The sequence below is a fragment of the Apostichopus japonicus genome, chromosome 3 (assembly GCF_037975245.1).
Source record: "Apostichopus japonicus isolate 1M-3 chromosome 3, ASM3797524v1, whole genome shotgun sequence".
NCBI classification, from domain to species: domain Eukaryota; kingdom Metazoa; phylum Echinodermata; class Holothuroidea; order Aspidochirotida; family Stichopodidae; genus Apostichopus; species Apostichopus japonicus.
In genome coordinates, this window is record NC_092563.1 from 15,669,032 (window position 1) to 15,684,185 (window position 15,154).

A 15,154-nucleotide genomic window follows, 5' to 3' on the forward strand; every position below is an offset into this window, starting at 1 on the left:
AAAAAAATTTAATTTAAAATTTTAATTTAAAAACTTTACTTTGCATTAAAACAAATACTTTTAAAAAGAAAGAGCTGATAACAGACAAAAGGGCCATGGGCGTAACCCGGGGCTTGATATTTGGATAGGCCCACTACCCCCTTTTCGCTGAGGGACCTGTATAAAAAACTTAAATCTGGTGACTTCATTAACAACCATTTGCTTCGTGATTTTGTAAATACTTGCTTGAAAAGAGAGTTGAACTTGGTTTTAAGCCGGTTTGAATAACAGTTCATCTCAGTTTATTGATTAGGACTTAAAACTGTCCCGAATTGTTGCGTGACTAATCCTTCATTCAGACTTATAGAGTTTCAAGAATATAAAAGACCTGGAAATCTTAAAGGTGCCTTCTATCTGTCTATCAATGTGGCAAATGAACGCCGGGTTTGTAACTCTCGAACAAATTAATGGAATATGGTTTTGATATAACTGCAGGTCACAGGTGTGTATCTATATAATATTTCAAGTTACTGTATATTGGGCTTGAAAGAGAATCAAGATTTTGGTTTTCGTACCCAGTCTCTCTATCATGAGTGAACTTTCTTGAAAGGTATCTAAATAATATTTAAGGCGTTCCTTTTTGTTTCTTTAATAAATGACAAACGATTTTGGCATGCTCCTTGAAATTTAATTTCATCTTTTGTTTTGTGTATATTTGTCAATATCTTAATAGCCTGAACTTTTATTAAAAAAGGATGTCTGCAAAATATGTTCATATTTCTGATCTGCGACATATATAATCTGACACAAATGTTATGCGTTTCCTTTTTTTTTTCTTTCTTTCTTTTTTTTCATCCGTTCTTGTTTGCTTTATTTGATAATATTTGATAATCTGGTTGAAAACATGACAATAAGGAGATGCAATGATTAATTAATTGGCTTCACTCTTATAACAACCCAGACGATTGGTGAAAAGTTCTGGACAAACCTATTAAGCACGACGACGGAACGAACACATGAAATGTAAAAAAAATAATGAAATTCCTATATCTTCTCCGAATAATCATAGTTTGGGGGAAATCCCTCAGGAAAGACCACCACAAGACAACAACAAAAAAGAAACATTGTGCCTGCATCACCCAGCCCCCATTATTCACCACTCAAGCCCCCCCCCCACCCTCCTCCAACTTGGCCTACACCATGCGTATACTGTTATTTATAATACTGCAAGTTCATTTCCTAGAGAAGTGAACAGCCATACCAATTAATGTAACTCATTCTTGAAGAATTAAATTACTACTTTTTAAGAAAAAGGCGCCCAGGAAAGAACCTGGGCACGAAAACCAAACCACCGAACGACTGATCCGCTCAGTCAACCCCAGTCCCCTTGCATCGGGACTGTGACTGTGATCATCGTCGAGTGTGCATCACCATTCCACTCGAAAGGGAACAGATACTACACATGATCTTAGCCAAAAGGCCGAGAATTAAATTGCTTTCAACCTAATCTGACCTGCAGGGAGTTAAAAAAGATACCTGATTTGACATTACCATGCAGATATACACTGTACCAAATCTCAACTGCAGTAATTTCCTATGATTTGCAGTCTGAGCATTTCATTGAGGATAAGAATCGGGCGACTTAGGGAACGTAATTATCATCGATTTTGGCGTTAACGGCATTAAGTATAGAAGCTTAGGCTGTATAGGCTCGTATACTCAATAATAGGATTTATCCTTACGGAAAACCTATTGACTTCACAATCCTGACGAACAATGACAGATTCAAATCAAAGTCTGGATTTGTGAAGACAGTATACTTTCAACTCTTTGAAATCTGCTTTTGATGTCCCAGTCGGGTATATATCCTCTTATAGAAGTGATATAGTAGTTCAAAGTGAACAGAAAAGATTCACATTGTGAAAAGCTTCTTGCCGTTAAAAACCTTGGAAGAGCTTTTACTTATAGAAAGGAGATGTTTCCTGCTTATGTAGCTGGTAACGGTCCCCTAGAACTACAGTATTCGAATTCCGCACACGTATAGTAACAGACTAAGATCAGTGTATAGTATCTGTTCAGCCTTTCGACGATGATCACACAGTCACAGTCCCGATGCAAGGGGACTGGTGTTGAGAGCCGATCAGTCATTCGGTAGTTTGGTTTTCGTGCCCAGGTTCTTTCCTGGGCTACTTTTTCTTAAAAAGTAGTTGACACGGGCTATTTAGAGTTATTGTACACGGGTCTTGTCTACGATAACAAGCCTAGCATATCTGTTGATATGCATTTGATATTTCAAACTGCAATAATACACCAATAATCATAGTCATGGCAACATGGTTACAGTATTAATGTAACTTATATACATGGAGTTAAGAATGTAGTCTGTTCGGTTGAACAACGCCTCTAATCTTTATCCCAATACAGGCAATTGATGCGATTTAAAAGGGTATAACGACTTTTAGAAAAAACTATACTCCCCCCCCCCACACACACCCCACCCTCTTCTCCTTCCATGTGGTACAGTTTATTTAGTCGATGGTAACCACTTCATCCACACAAACATGCACACACAAAACGCACACAAACGCACCCACTTTTATAGAAGCCATACACGGTAGCTCCAGACCACTGAGAGAATGTTTGTTTGTTTGAATCGATTAATACTCTATAGACCTACTGTTTCTTTCGAAACCAACTTCTTGAAGTGAAGTGACAAACTTGAATTTGAGAATGGAGCTGTACACGATGATTCAACGTCCAACCAGCGAGGTCTGTTATCCTCCTGAAAGTTCAACCATGTATGCATACATGTATACACTTAATTGTCCTATTTATGCCACTTCCCACGTGGAACAAACACTTTTGCTGATCGTTCACCTACTAGAGAAATGTTGATCCCTGAAATCACTGTCGTGACTTCAGTATAAAGAGCTCTTAAGTAGGTTTTACCCATCTACAACATATATACACCTCCCCCCCCCCCTTCTCTTTATATTCAAAATACCCGGCCAAACACTATTCTTAGAAGTAGAGAGAGAGGTGGAGAGATTGCCGTGAGCAAGTTTTGATTTCTGCATACATAATGATACCTTAAAGCTGCGATTGCAACAATGAAGGTATAACAACTGTTGCTCGCTGGTGTTCATTCCACGTGTTACTCTGTAATCTTTGAGTAAATATGAACATCTTTATCTTGGGACAAAGACTCCCAGCTTGGAGAACGTTACGCATTCTATAACTGTGACAATGAGGAAGGAAGTAAACCAAGTTAGAGAGAAAGCTGATGCACTGAATCCAACAGAGTAATGAAATATATATGCATTAACGAAAGAAGCGACGCTGGATGACATGTATCTGTATATACAGCTGGTATTTAATACATAATCCATACATATGTTATGCATATGCATGTGTATATGTATTTGTATATGTGTATATGCATATGTATATATATATGTGTGTGTGTGTGTATATATATATATATATGTATGTGTGTGTATATATATATGTGTGTGTGTATATATATATATATATATATATGTATATATATATATGTGTGTGTATATATATATATCTATATATATGTGTGTGTGTGTATATATATATATATATATATATATATATATATATATATATATATATTTACTCCGTATTTGTCAATAATGAGTCATATTTTATTTCTCTGCTTTTGTCTAATCATATTTTCTTCTGGAGTTTAATATATATTAACATATATATTCCAATATTTATTCACTTGTGAGAAGACGGGATATCTCATTATAACAGTTCCTGCGGGTACCCTCCACATTGTACTACAAACCAGCATACTTTAATATTAATCGTTGTAACATTTGTGATACAATATAATTATGTAGCAAGCCACGTGTCACGCAGACGTTACTATTAGTAGAATATTTAATTAAAATTTGCCATCTACAGAAAAATAAATAAAAGAAAACTTGAATTCTATTTGGTTAATAGTTGGGACCTAAAGGGTTGTTTTAATTATACTGTATGTTGAAATATTATATGATGAAATTATTGTGATACCGGCTTATTGGTTGTTAATCTTTGCACTGTTTAGTACAGACAAACAAGGGCGTAGGAACCGGAGGACTGGGGGCGCCAGCCCCCCAGTGAAAAATATAGGGGGGCGGAAGTATCGTTCCGCCCCGCTCGGCAAGTCAAAAAACCCCTTTTTCATTTCCAAATGAGAAAATAATCTCATTTGAAGCACCAAATTGCATCTAAGGCCAGGTGAAAATGCAAAATTCTTTACAAAATGGAGTGGGTGTTGAAGTGTGCTATATTGCACCAAATTGCATCTGAGGCCACCTGGAAATGCAAACAACTTCCAAAGGGGAGGGGGACACCCCCTCCCCTTAGACCCCTCCCCCAGGCCGGCCATCAGTCTTCAGCCCCCCCCCCCCCACTCAAAAGTACCTTCCTACGCCACTGCAGACTAATGTCCCCTAAGGTACCAAGCGTAACGGATTCCATGTTAATTTAAAACACACACTAAACATTACGTGAAAGCAAACCAAAAAAAAACTTGTGCGGCTCCACCCCTCTCCAATACACATAAGAAAGCACAGTGTTACGTCTAATTTTGTTTCTTGTGGTATTCCTTATATATATCTTTTTTCTATATCTTTATATTAGAAAAGTAATATAATTTATAATTATAGAAGAGTAATATAATTATTAAGTTGTAATTTCCTAGGTCCATCATGGTATAAGCAATAATGTTTAACCCCTTTAATGTAATCCTCAATATTTAAATCAATCCAAGTGTTTACGACTCGTTGGTTACAATATACTATATTGATACAATAACATACATGGCTATAGACAATTGTCTCAAATCCCTCCTTCTCAGTCTAGTCACGGCTCAGTTAATCTATACTCTTCAAACTTATAACTTGATACTGACGTCGAAGTACTAAACAATGTTATTTGGAGCTACATATACAGAGAAAGAGAGATTACTCAAATATCTATCTATTTTGGGATCTTTTAATATTTAAGGTAGGACTATATCACGATTATGAAATCAGCGACATTCTAACTATTTATTCCTCGTTATATATACTATTAGGTTGAATTTTCGTTCAATTCTCTGCGCCAAATTTGTCAATAGTATAGATTGCAAGAAACCGGAATCTATCACAAACAGTCAATCCGGATAAACTTTGAAAGCCTAAGCGTTCTCTTTCTTTCTCTGTAACGAACAAATCACAGAGATTTGCTAACGGGTACCCCACGATCTACTGTCCTAATCCCCGCATTGCCTGTAAAACGCAAATAAAATACGAACATTAGTCTATTGTCCCTTTAAAGCAATTGTTTTGTGCCAAGAATGAAACACACAGACACAGACGCACAGAGTATATGGTAAGCCAACCCTATTGAAACCAGCATGTCCCATGGTATTATACATACCCGCATTTTGACATCATTTGCATGCCGAAGCGAATAGTTGTATATGGAGAGTTAAAAGCCCCGCCTATTTTTTTTCTTTTTGCCCTATCTAAACGAATACAGTCTTTGCCACGTCTAGTTACGGTAGCTAGCTTAACACACGGTGGGATTCCCACACTGCTCGTACCAAAACCCGGCTCAGTCAGCCGTGAAAAATCTTTTCTTTCGAGCAAACAAATCGCAGAAAAAAACCAACCCGGTATTGAAAGTCCGCTGAAATTTGCTATCAGTGGCACGTCTGGGATTTTGTTAGTTGTTGATATGATTTAGGGGAAACCAGTTGAGTCTTGATGCCATTTTTCCAGCTTTTTTCCTTTTTTTACTTCTTAGCTTATAGCCAAGGTGTTTGAGGTGGGTGGTGTTAGTTTGGTTGTGGGGTACTCATTTTATTGGTAGGGTGTTCATCAGAAGGGGAATACTTGGTGATCAGCTGCAAGACGTCTTTTATTTTCATCTTTTTGGGTTTCGTGATTTGGGCTTTTCCCCCCTTGTTCCTCAAAACCATCTGGAAGTGGTGCTTCGAAGTAATTGTGGAAGGAAGTGGTTATATCAACATCAAGTCATCATCGCCTGTTGCCGAATTTTTATATAACATATTCCAACTTTTTTTCTTTTTTAAAATTTAAAAAACTGCGATTTCAAGCCTCTCTTTTACAATTTTTATTTGCTGGAAAAACTAAGATGGCGTCATCGTTCAACTACTTGGTGATTGTCTTTTGCACAACAGCTGGTAGAAGGGGTGCACTGCTAGGGACAGATGAGGAGGATCTCGTCCTCCTAGTCTGGGTGGTGGTGGATGTAGAAACTAAAAAGGTGAGTGCTTCTTCAATTCATGGTATCTCGGTGTATATTTTGCTGCACTGATCATAACATAACGCATATCTATAAAATGTGTTTGGTATATATATATATACCTAGTGCATCGAGTGGGTACGATTGTATTTTTTCTTCTACTTATGCATCATTCTTTCATACATCTTTTATCATATGATTAATAAAAGTCAGTAGTCATATTGATAATTGTATAATCCAGATAAAAATGTTCATTAAGTTCATCAGTTTTCGAAATAGGCTAACGTTGACATTTTCTTTGGCATTATACCATTACATTTTAATTTAGTTATATTTTTCATAATTTTCACTGCATTATTTGTTGCACAACAGTGTCCACCATCAAAGGTCACGTGATATCATAGCAATTCAATATTACCTATTTTCAAGAGTCATACACTGTGGCGTTATGTTGTATTCATCATAATAATAAAATAGTTTAGACTTACAGCGCGATATAATGCAAACGACTTCATATATTAGGCTGTTAATATTAAGATTTTTCAGTGAATAATTTATTCATTTAGTATATTATTTCTTGTTTTTTTGTGTGTAAATTTTTGTTCTTGCTTTATAGTAAAGAAGGATATTCGAAGACATTTAAACCTATACAGTTTTCTGTATACTAATCTGTGTATAATTAATAGCGTATAGTGTACTAGGGATTATACAACCTTAACCGATATTCCGAGTTTATGATATAGCTATATACTTGCTAACAAGTTTCAGTGGCTGTTGTCCTTTAACACTAGGCTGACTATATATATAACTCGCACACAAAATATAATTGTAACGAATTCACAATGTACCCATCCGACCATTAAGTTCCATCCAACTCGCCATATTGCCAATCTGTACACTACTCCTAAAACACAAGAAAAACACCATTCATTTACAGTGAATAGTTTCGCGTATGATAGGCCTGTACCCTCACACATATAAAAGGTTGAAAACCGCACAGTATAAGGGGACACGCCCATTTGCTGTTACCCCTTTTCTAATTGTATTCAGGCATGGTAAGGTATGTGTCGAATATATCACCCATTTTGAAAAGAATCGCTAGATTTGAGATTGTGTCACTATATATACAAGCCAACAAAAGCACCCCCAATCCGATAGGGTGTTGAGGTGTAATAACAAATGGCATAACATCTGTATACGTCTATCGAAACTTGCTTCACAATATAGCAATAACATATTCATTTTCAGTGACTAATGTGGCGAGATAATATATTACAAGAGTTATACAAATGCTATACAAATATATATATACACTTTCACGTGTAATAATTATTGTGGTAGATTAAGTGTAACAGAATCTGTAAAGGGCACATTTCTTTCAAGAATATTGGCCTTTGGTATAATTACTAGTGTCTCCTTATAGGCCTTTGATATTTGCTGTACATCATTTGTAAAGAGCCGTAAAGAGAAAGAGACAATTATGTAAATCAAAGGGTGTTAGCATCCGGTATTGGTAGGGTGGGTAAACATTAAAAATCTGAATAGGCCTGTGGAACACGGTGCACTGCCCAGTATCATAACTAATATCTGTAGGCCTAGCAATACACGTATACGAACCATATATTGCATAGGACACTTATCTAGATATTATTACTGTAACGAAAGATTTAGTCGCCATTTTTTTCTTGTAATTTGCTATACATTCATGAAGTTGTTCTAGTCGTCACGTTACGATATCAACCCGCAAAAGTTTTACGCTATACAGTATAACATCGATATCTATACGCTTGAGTATATTAAACGCACGTGACTCATATAGCAACGACGCTAATGCATATTCATTAGTAAAGAAAAAGTAAAATATGATGGTAGATTTAAATTAACACTTTATTTTTGGCTGGAAGGGGGAAGGTGAATAACAAAAAGAAAGCACAGTTTCATTTCTGTGAAACTGTTTGTCTATAATTGCGGTCTGTTATTGCGTACAAAATGAGCTGGCATAAAACAGGGTCTCTCTCCCTCTACATATATATATACACAGGCAAATTAGCAGGCATATTACACGTGAACTAATATTTGTAGGTATATATAGGGCTTACATGTAGGCCTATATGTATATATGTACATATATATAGATATATATATATATATATATATATATTTGTATGTATACGTATATATTATGTACATGTATGTATATATGTATATACATATATATAAATATAAATATACATATAAATATACATATAAATATATATATATATATATAATATATATAGAAAATTTGAGTTCACGAGGCTACAATTTATTTCCATTGCTTTCAATAATTAGCCTGTATAAAACAAACCGTATCCTTTTTTATTTTGTGTTGTATTTGCATATACGCTCTCATAGGCAGGCGTTCAAATACTTTTGACTTAGTACCGTACATAATGAGAACTGCACCATATGTTGCCATTCTTATCCACGCGCAACAGGTATAGCCTTTAGACTACTGCATATATACTACTGTACATTATACATACCGGTATAACGTATACTATAGTGTGTAGAAAACCCTACCGTATGTTTGTCTATAGGTTTAACTTGTACAGACACCCGCGCTGATGTACCATCTGACATGTGGATATACAGTATAGCACATTACACATCTATATATATATCTATATATATATATAGTTGCTTAGTTCTCAGAACTGAATAGTTAACCTTAATCAACTTGAAGTTTGTTTAAAAATCTCAATAAAACTATAATTTGACACAAAATTGTGTTTTATTCATTATTATGTTTTAAGTCGTTTAAACAACCACAAGTACCGTATAGTAGCCTTAATATCTAGTCCTGTAACACATTATCTGTTGACATTGTAATGTATACGTTATACGACTATATAGCAAAAACTAACTAACTTTGGTCAACTGTGATTTTGCTGAATGTTATATACTCTATGTTTTGAAAGGCCTATATTCTACAAGTCACTGAAGTGGGCTTTTATTAACCCAAAATATTCCATGGAAGTTATCTACATAATAAATATTAGTATTTTTGACATATAATGTTATATTCCTCAGAATGTACCATCTGATGTCTAACATTCTATATTTTTTTCCCGAGGGATGCTCCCCAAAACCCATACATGGGTGTCGGCTTCAACGACCCAACAGGGTCACACACACACACACGCTCTATAATATCCTGGATCCCGCCCCTGGTTTAAGATCAAATAATTTCGAAACTTCCACAAAATAAGCATTTTAGTTATTTCACCAACATTTGTGGAATTTGTTTAAGGTTTGTATTAAATTTGTGATTGTTTGATACTTGAATATATACTGCCTCAATTTAGCAACTTTATGTCGAAATAAATTGTCCCAGCTGTTTGCAACAAAAACCACCCGAACTTTTGGAATATGTATATGAAAGACCAGAGAAGCACCTTCATCAAATAAGGCAAATTTACCAAACAGTCTGGGTACATTTTTATGATAAAAATGGGCAAATTTTAATATGCATAATTATCGTCATTGTGTTTCGTATAAGCATTTGTAATATATACGACTTTTGTTCTTATCAATAAATTAATTCCACGGACTTTGAAGCTATAAGCCAAGCCAACACACATGTCGATCCGCTGTGGACATTGTGGACAAGTTAATGTATGTAAATGAGACACCATTAGCAATTTAAAACGAAAGCAAATTGGCAAGTTCATGGAAACTTTGCAAAGTTTTACGAGTCAGTGCAATAAACATGTAACATTACAACAGGTGCTTTTCGCAGACTCTGCAAGCATACGAATATTCTAAACCATATCTAGTCTTATACACTTGAAATGAATAAATATTTTACTAGTAATTTGCAAGTTTACTAGTACAGAGTGATGAATAATCTCATATGCAATATTAAAACGTTAAAATGTTTGCATAAAACACAACTGTTGCGGATAAGCCAATATCTATAAAATAATTTGTATTCAAATTGGCATGCAGGGGAACACGTGTAAGAGCATGGTTGTTATCACCAATTTAATGAGGCGGTAACTTGCTCTCCCATAACTTACACTCTAAGGGTACTCTACATATGTACTCTTTCACAATGCAAGAGTACCCACGCTTTACGATGTAAGGGTGTTTTCTATACTTGTACTACAAGAGTACTCACCCTAAGTTACACTGCGAGATTACCCGCCTTGTTTAACTACAATTGTTACTCACGCGTTACACTACAGGAGTACTCACAATTTACACTACAAGAATACTTAACCATATCATTGCTTGAATATTCTACTTTTACTTTACAAGAGTACCCAGACCTTGTACTGCTTTTGTACTCACCAATTACATTACAATGGTACTCTTTTCTTTACACTGCAACAGTACTTATACCCTTTGCGCTATAAGAGTGTTCACTATTTAAAATGTAATATTAGTCGCCGTAAACACTGCCCATAGATACTGATCCTTAACAAAGTATCCTCCACATAAACTACAAGAGTACCTCCATTATACTGCAAGAGTACCCCTACCCCCATCAAACTGCAAGAAAGACTACCACTCCCGTTACACTGCAAGAGTATACCCGCTCCCCTATTACACTGCAAGAGTGCGGTACCCCCTCCATTACACTGCACGAGTACTCTCTCTCTCTTTCTCGAATTACAGGAGATAAGTACCAGGCTTGACTCTCGCCTCAAATTGCAAGATTACTCATATTTACTCTAAGAACACCTCTCTCACTCTTTATATTGCAAGACTACCCACCACCACCCATTCTACAAGCACACGATTCCTGTACATTGCAGATTCCTGTCTCGTATTTATCTGTGTGTTATCTGTGTGTTAAGATGATAATATCACTGGGTCACTTCTAGGGACCCGTACTAACAAATTACAAAATATCGGTGACAACTTCACCACCTGAAAAGCGATACCCCTCCCCTCCCTTACCCTAGCTCGTTGTCTTGGCCCCGTAAAGTTTACTAGATAGGTACGTCCCCGAGATGATCTGAAGTTTTGTTTTAATTTATACTTATATATCACAAATAAATTATCTGCTCAAAATCAAACGAACTGGATAACAACCCAAATAAACTAGATACAAATACGAACATATAAAATTATTAACATGTCTTGTTTGATAAACAAGAAAGAGAGTATATTCCATATTCGGCGTTTAGATTATTTTAACGCTAGTCTAGAAGGTCGCTCGAGGATTCTGCGCATGTGCAAAATAAGATCGCGGAGGAGTGAAAGAAACTATAGCCTTAAGCTTCAGTATTGTGAGTTGCCTTCAGTAAGTATAAATATAAAGCGTCCAAACCTAAGTTCCTAATCCCTGAAACCAACGAAGTGTAGTTTGATGATCACTTTTATCCTTGAAGAAGACGGAAGGCAAATCACCACTATACAAAACCGAGAAACTTGAAACAGCTTTTGACCTATTGACCTACAAGTTGATTAGATCTGCTGAATACCGTAATACTCAAAATAATACGATTGTATTTTAGTCCAGTACGATACTAGTTGACTTCCATTCTCAACAATCCCCTACCCTACCCTACCCTCCAACCCTCCCCTCCCCCTCCCCTCCAACCCTCCCCTCCCCCTCCAACCCTCCCCCTCCAACCCTCCCCTCCCCTCCAACCCTCCCCTCCCCCTCCAACCAAAATAAAAAATCGTCTCCCATACACTTTTCATATACTAGTATTGATCACATGTAAAAAGAAATTTAATTTTCAAATTCTCCACTATTTTTAGTTTAGTCTTTGAAATGAAAGCTGACACATTGAACAGTACCAAAATAGTTATTATCAAATTTAGTAAAAGGATAAGACTAAAGCTGGTTTAATTTAACCTAGCAAGTATGCGTTATATTTTATATTATTATATGACATGTAGTGATTTACACCGCTGTTGGCAATTGCTTGTTTTAAACGCCCCTCCCCTCCTCCTTATATATAAATGTGAACCATAACGTACATATTTTCGCATTTTTAATTCTCATTCAATGTGGGCCTGTACCTGGAGCAATTTTATACAAATTTCCGCAAATAATTTTGAAGAATATAAAAAAAAAGAAACATTGATCTTTCATGGTATTGTACCCCGATGGGCTCCATAACCAACTCGAAAACGTTTACATGTAAAATTCTACTACAAATAATCAAGTATGTGACAAATACTAGCTTCGCATATTAGACTCCCTATACAGCAATAGCTGGCATCATCAAACTCTCTCTCTCTGTCACTCTCAGCTCCACCCCTGTCTCCGTTACTCTCTCCACCCCTGTCTCTGCCACTCTGTCTCTCTCTTAATGACTGTGTGAGCTGTTTTCTGCTGCCTCTTCTCTTTCCAGGAATATTGTCTCTTATTATTCTACCCATCCCTAGTCGTTATTTTTGAGCATTCTTTGTATTTCATTCTAGCCATCCTTTTTTCGCTTTGTTGACCCTTTAGTTGTTGTAGACTTACAGTGCAATAACAGTTTTACATTCCTGCCCATTGTTAAACTGTTAGCTTCAACAGTTTGTTTATACCAAATCAAGTCGTTTTGACTGGCAATTTTCTGGAACTCTCTGAGGTGAAATCTTCTGGATCGAATCAGTAATGTGCTATAAGTCGTCTGTGATCTAACTCAGCTATTGTATTGATCCACCGCTAAGCTATACTGTAGCCTATATGTGTATATGTAAACAGTCGCCCAATTTGGCACATTAAATAAATACAACATTCGGGGCTATCGTATTGACACTAAAAATATACGATACATATTTATTATACTCATTCAGCCAATTTGTACAACAGAAAACACGGTAGTCATACAATCGCAGATATTTTTTTTGACCCAACATCGCTATCTTGTAGGTTGTACGTGGAAATTGCTCATTCGCCCAATTGCATGGTACTCATAAACATACACAGCTATCTTGCTGTACATGTAGCTATATATGATGTACATACATATTGCACTCATTCGTCCAATTTGTGCACATAAACTAACAGATACAGCTATCTCATTGACCTACAGCTATAAATACTGTAGCCTATATATAACACAGTACTTATTCGCCCTGTTGATGCACGCATATAATAACATTAACAGCTATCTTACTGTACGTACAACTACAGACCTATACGTATACGTAAAATACTCATTCGCCCTAAGTTGATGCACATGTAATAACATAGACACGCAGCTATCTCATAGACTTACAGCTATAAATATTGTAGCCTATATAACACAGTACTTATTCGCCCTGTTGATGGCATTGATGCACACATATAATAACATTAACAGCTATCTTACTGTACGTACAACTATAGACCTGCACGTATACGTAAAGTACTCATTCGCCCTAAGTTGATGCACATATAATAACATAGACACGCAGCTATCGCAGTGGACTGTAAAGCTATATACTGTATATGTGTGTACGTATATACTCATCCGCCTAACTGACTACACAAGTACACATGGTAGAACCATGATAACGTGTACGCAAGGAACCACCACTTGTCTCTAGAAGCGACTCTACACGTGTGTATGGTAGGTTCCAGAGTACGTGTACGCAAGCAAGGATCCACTACTAATCTCTAGAAGTGATTTCCAAAATCCTCGAACGCGAGTACAAATCACTGGGGACGGGTAACGAGCACAGGGTAAATATGCTAATAACAAGAGTACGAGGGACAGCCTATACTGTCCCTCTTTACAACTCCGATTACCGTATAAATAACTGGATCACACATGCTGCTTTAAATTATGTGGTAGTTTACTTTAATTCAGTAATGCCACTTTGCGATACATCAGGTATAGGGTATAATATCGCAATCGGCAAATATCGCGGTTTCTGTTATAGAATTGAACAAATAACGATTGTATGTAACTAAAGTATACATAATAAATACACTTTTGTGGTTGAAAGTATTTTGTATACGATGACGTCATATGTTCTATACCCTTCGATTGACATAGCTGAAATTCAGAGTGTTTACATAAACAAGTTGATACGGTCCGTGTTTGATAGCATAATCTATTTTTATTTTATCGTGGTTACACTATTTGTATTTCATTGGTTAAAAATTATTGTCGATTTTGCAAAACTGCTTCGAGAGGAATTTTATTGCTTTTTCTTGCTTTTGTGTCCTTAACTTAATGAATTGAATTTATAGTTAAATATGTATATGCCTATATGTCGCTAGTCAACTTTATAACTGTAATTCTGTCATCGTTGTTTCGTTGTGGCATTGTTAATTAAGTTAACTATTATCTAGCAGCCATCAAACTAATCAATTTAATAACACATTATGTAGGCTTTGGTTCCCATTTCCGGTGACTTGGTTGGTAGAAATGTTGGGAACGGTTCGTGAGATCCATCGACGGCATTCCTTATTTTCTTCGTTTTCTTTTTGAGACAGATTTAAACCAATGTTTGTTAACCCACCCCCCCCCCACCCCGCCCCTCCCCTCTGTAGAAAACAAAAAACAAAAACAAAACAATAGTAACTTAGAAAAATACAGCCTAATGACTTTAATGTGTCATAAAAATACTTAATCGATTTTCATTATATGGTCAATGGACACTGGAATACAGAATACATTCTTGTTGAATACTAATTAATAGTTATGTACCTGCTTTCTCAATATGATTCTGTATGGCTGTAATCAAGTATAGATGCCACAAAACATGTATATCGCAAACTTCTTCTGTTTCCTTTACTTTTTATTTATTTGAAATCAAATTGACGCTATATTACCTTAAATTAAATTATTCGCCAAAGATTGAATGCCCTGTAAATCATTTTATAACCTGAAAACACAGACAAGACTTTTGAACTAGTTTGACTATACGGTACTCTTTAATACAGTACTCGTAGTTACTGGGTATATAATATTATACA

At 35.9% G+C, this 15,154-nt stretch overlaps 1 protein-coding gene and 1 pseudogene across 3 annotated transcripts in view; one reads left to right on the top strand and one right to left on the bottom strand.

The window, feature by feature from the left end:
• Nucleotides 1–1,247: 1,247 nt before the first annotated feature.
• Nucleotides 1,248–1,471, bottom strand: LOC139965874 (U2 spliceosomal RNA; annotated as a pseudogene).
• Nucleotides 1,472–5,555: 4,084 nt separating this feature from the next.
• Nucleotides 5,556–15,154, top strand: part of LOC139964716 (epithelial splicing regulatory protein 1-like) — a 39,308-nt gene continuing 29,709 nt past the window's right edge. The window contains exons 1-2 of one of the 3 annotated variants that reach the window (XM_071966584.1): nucleotides 5,556–5,811; nucleotides 6,142–6,273. In XM_071966584.1, coding sequence (XP_071822685.1) covers nucleotides 6,142–6,273 — 132 coding nt within the window. In that variant the 5' untranslated portion in view covers nucleotides 5,556–5,811. Of the gene's footprint in view, nucleotides 6,274–15,154 lie in introns of all 3 variants that reach the window. The other 2 variants (XM_071966592.1, XM_071966578.1) reach the window with 2 other exon arrangements.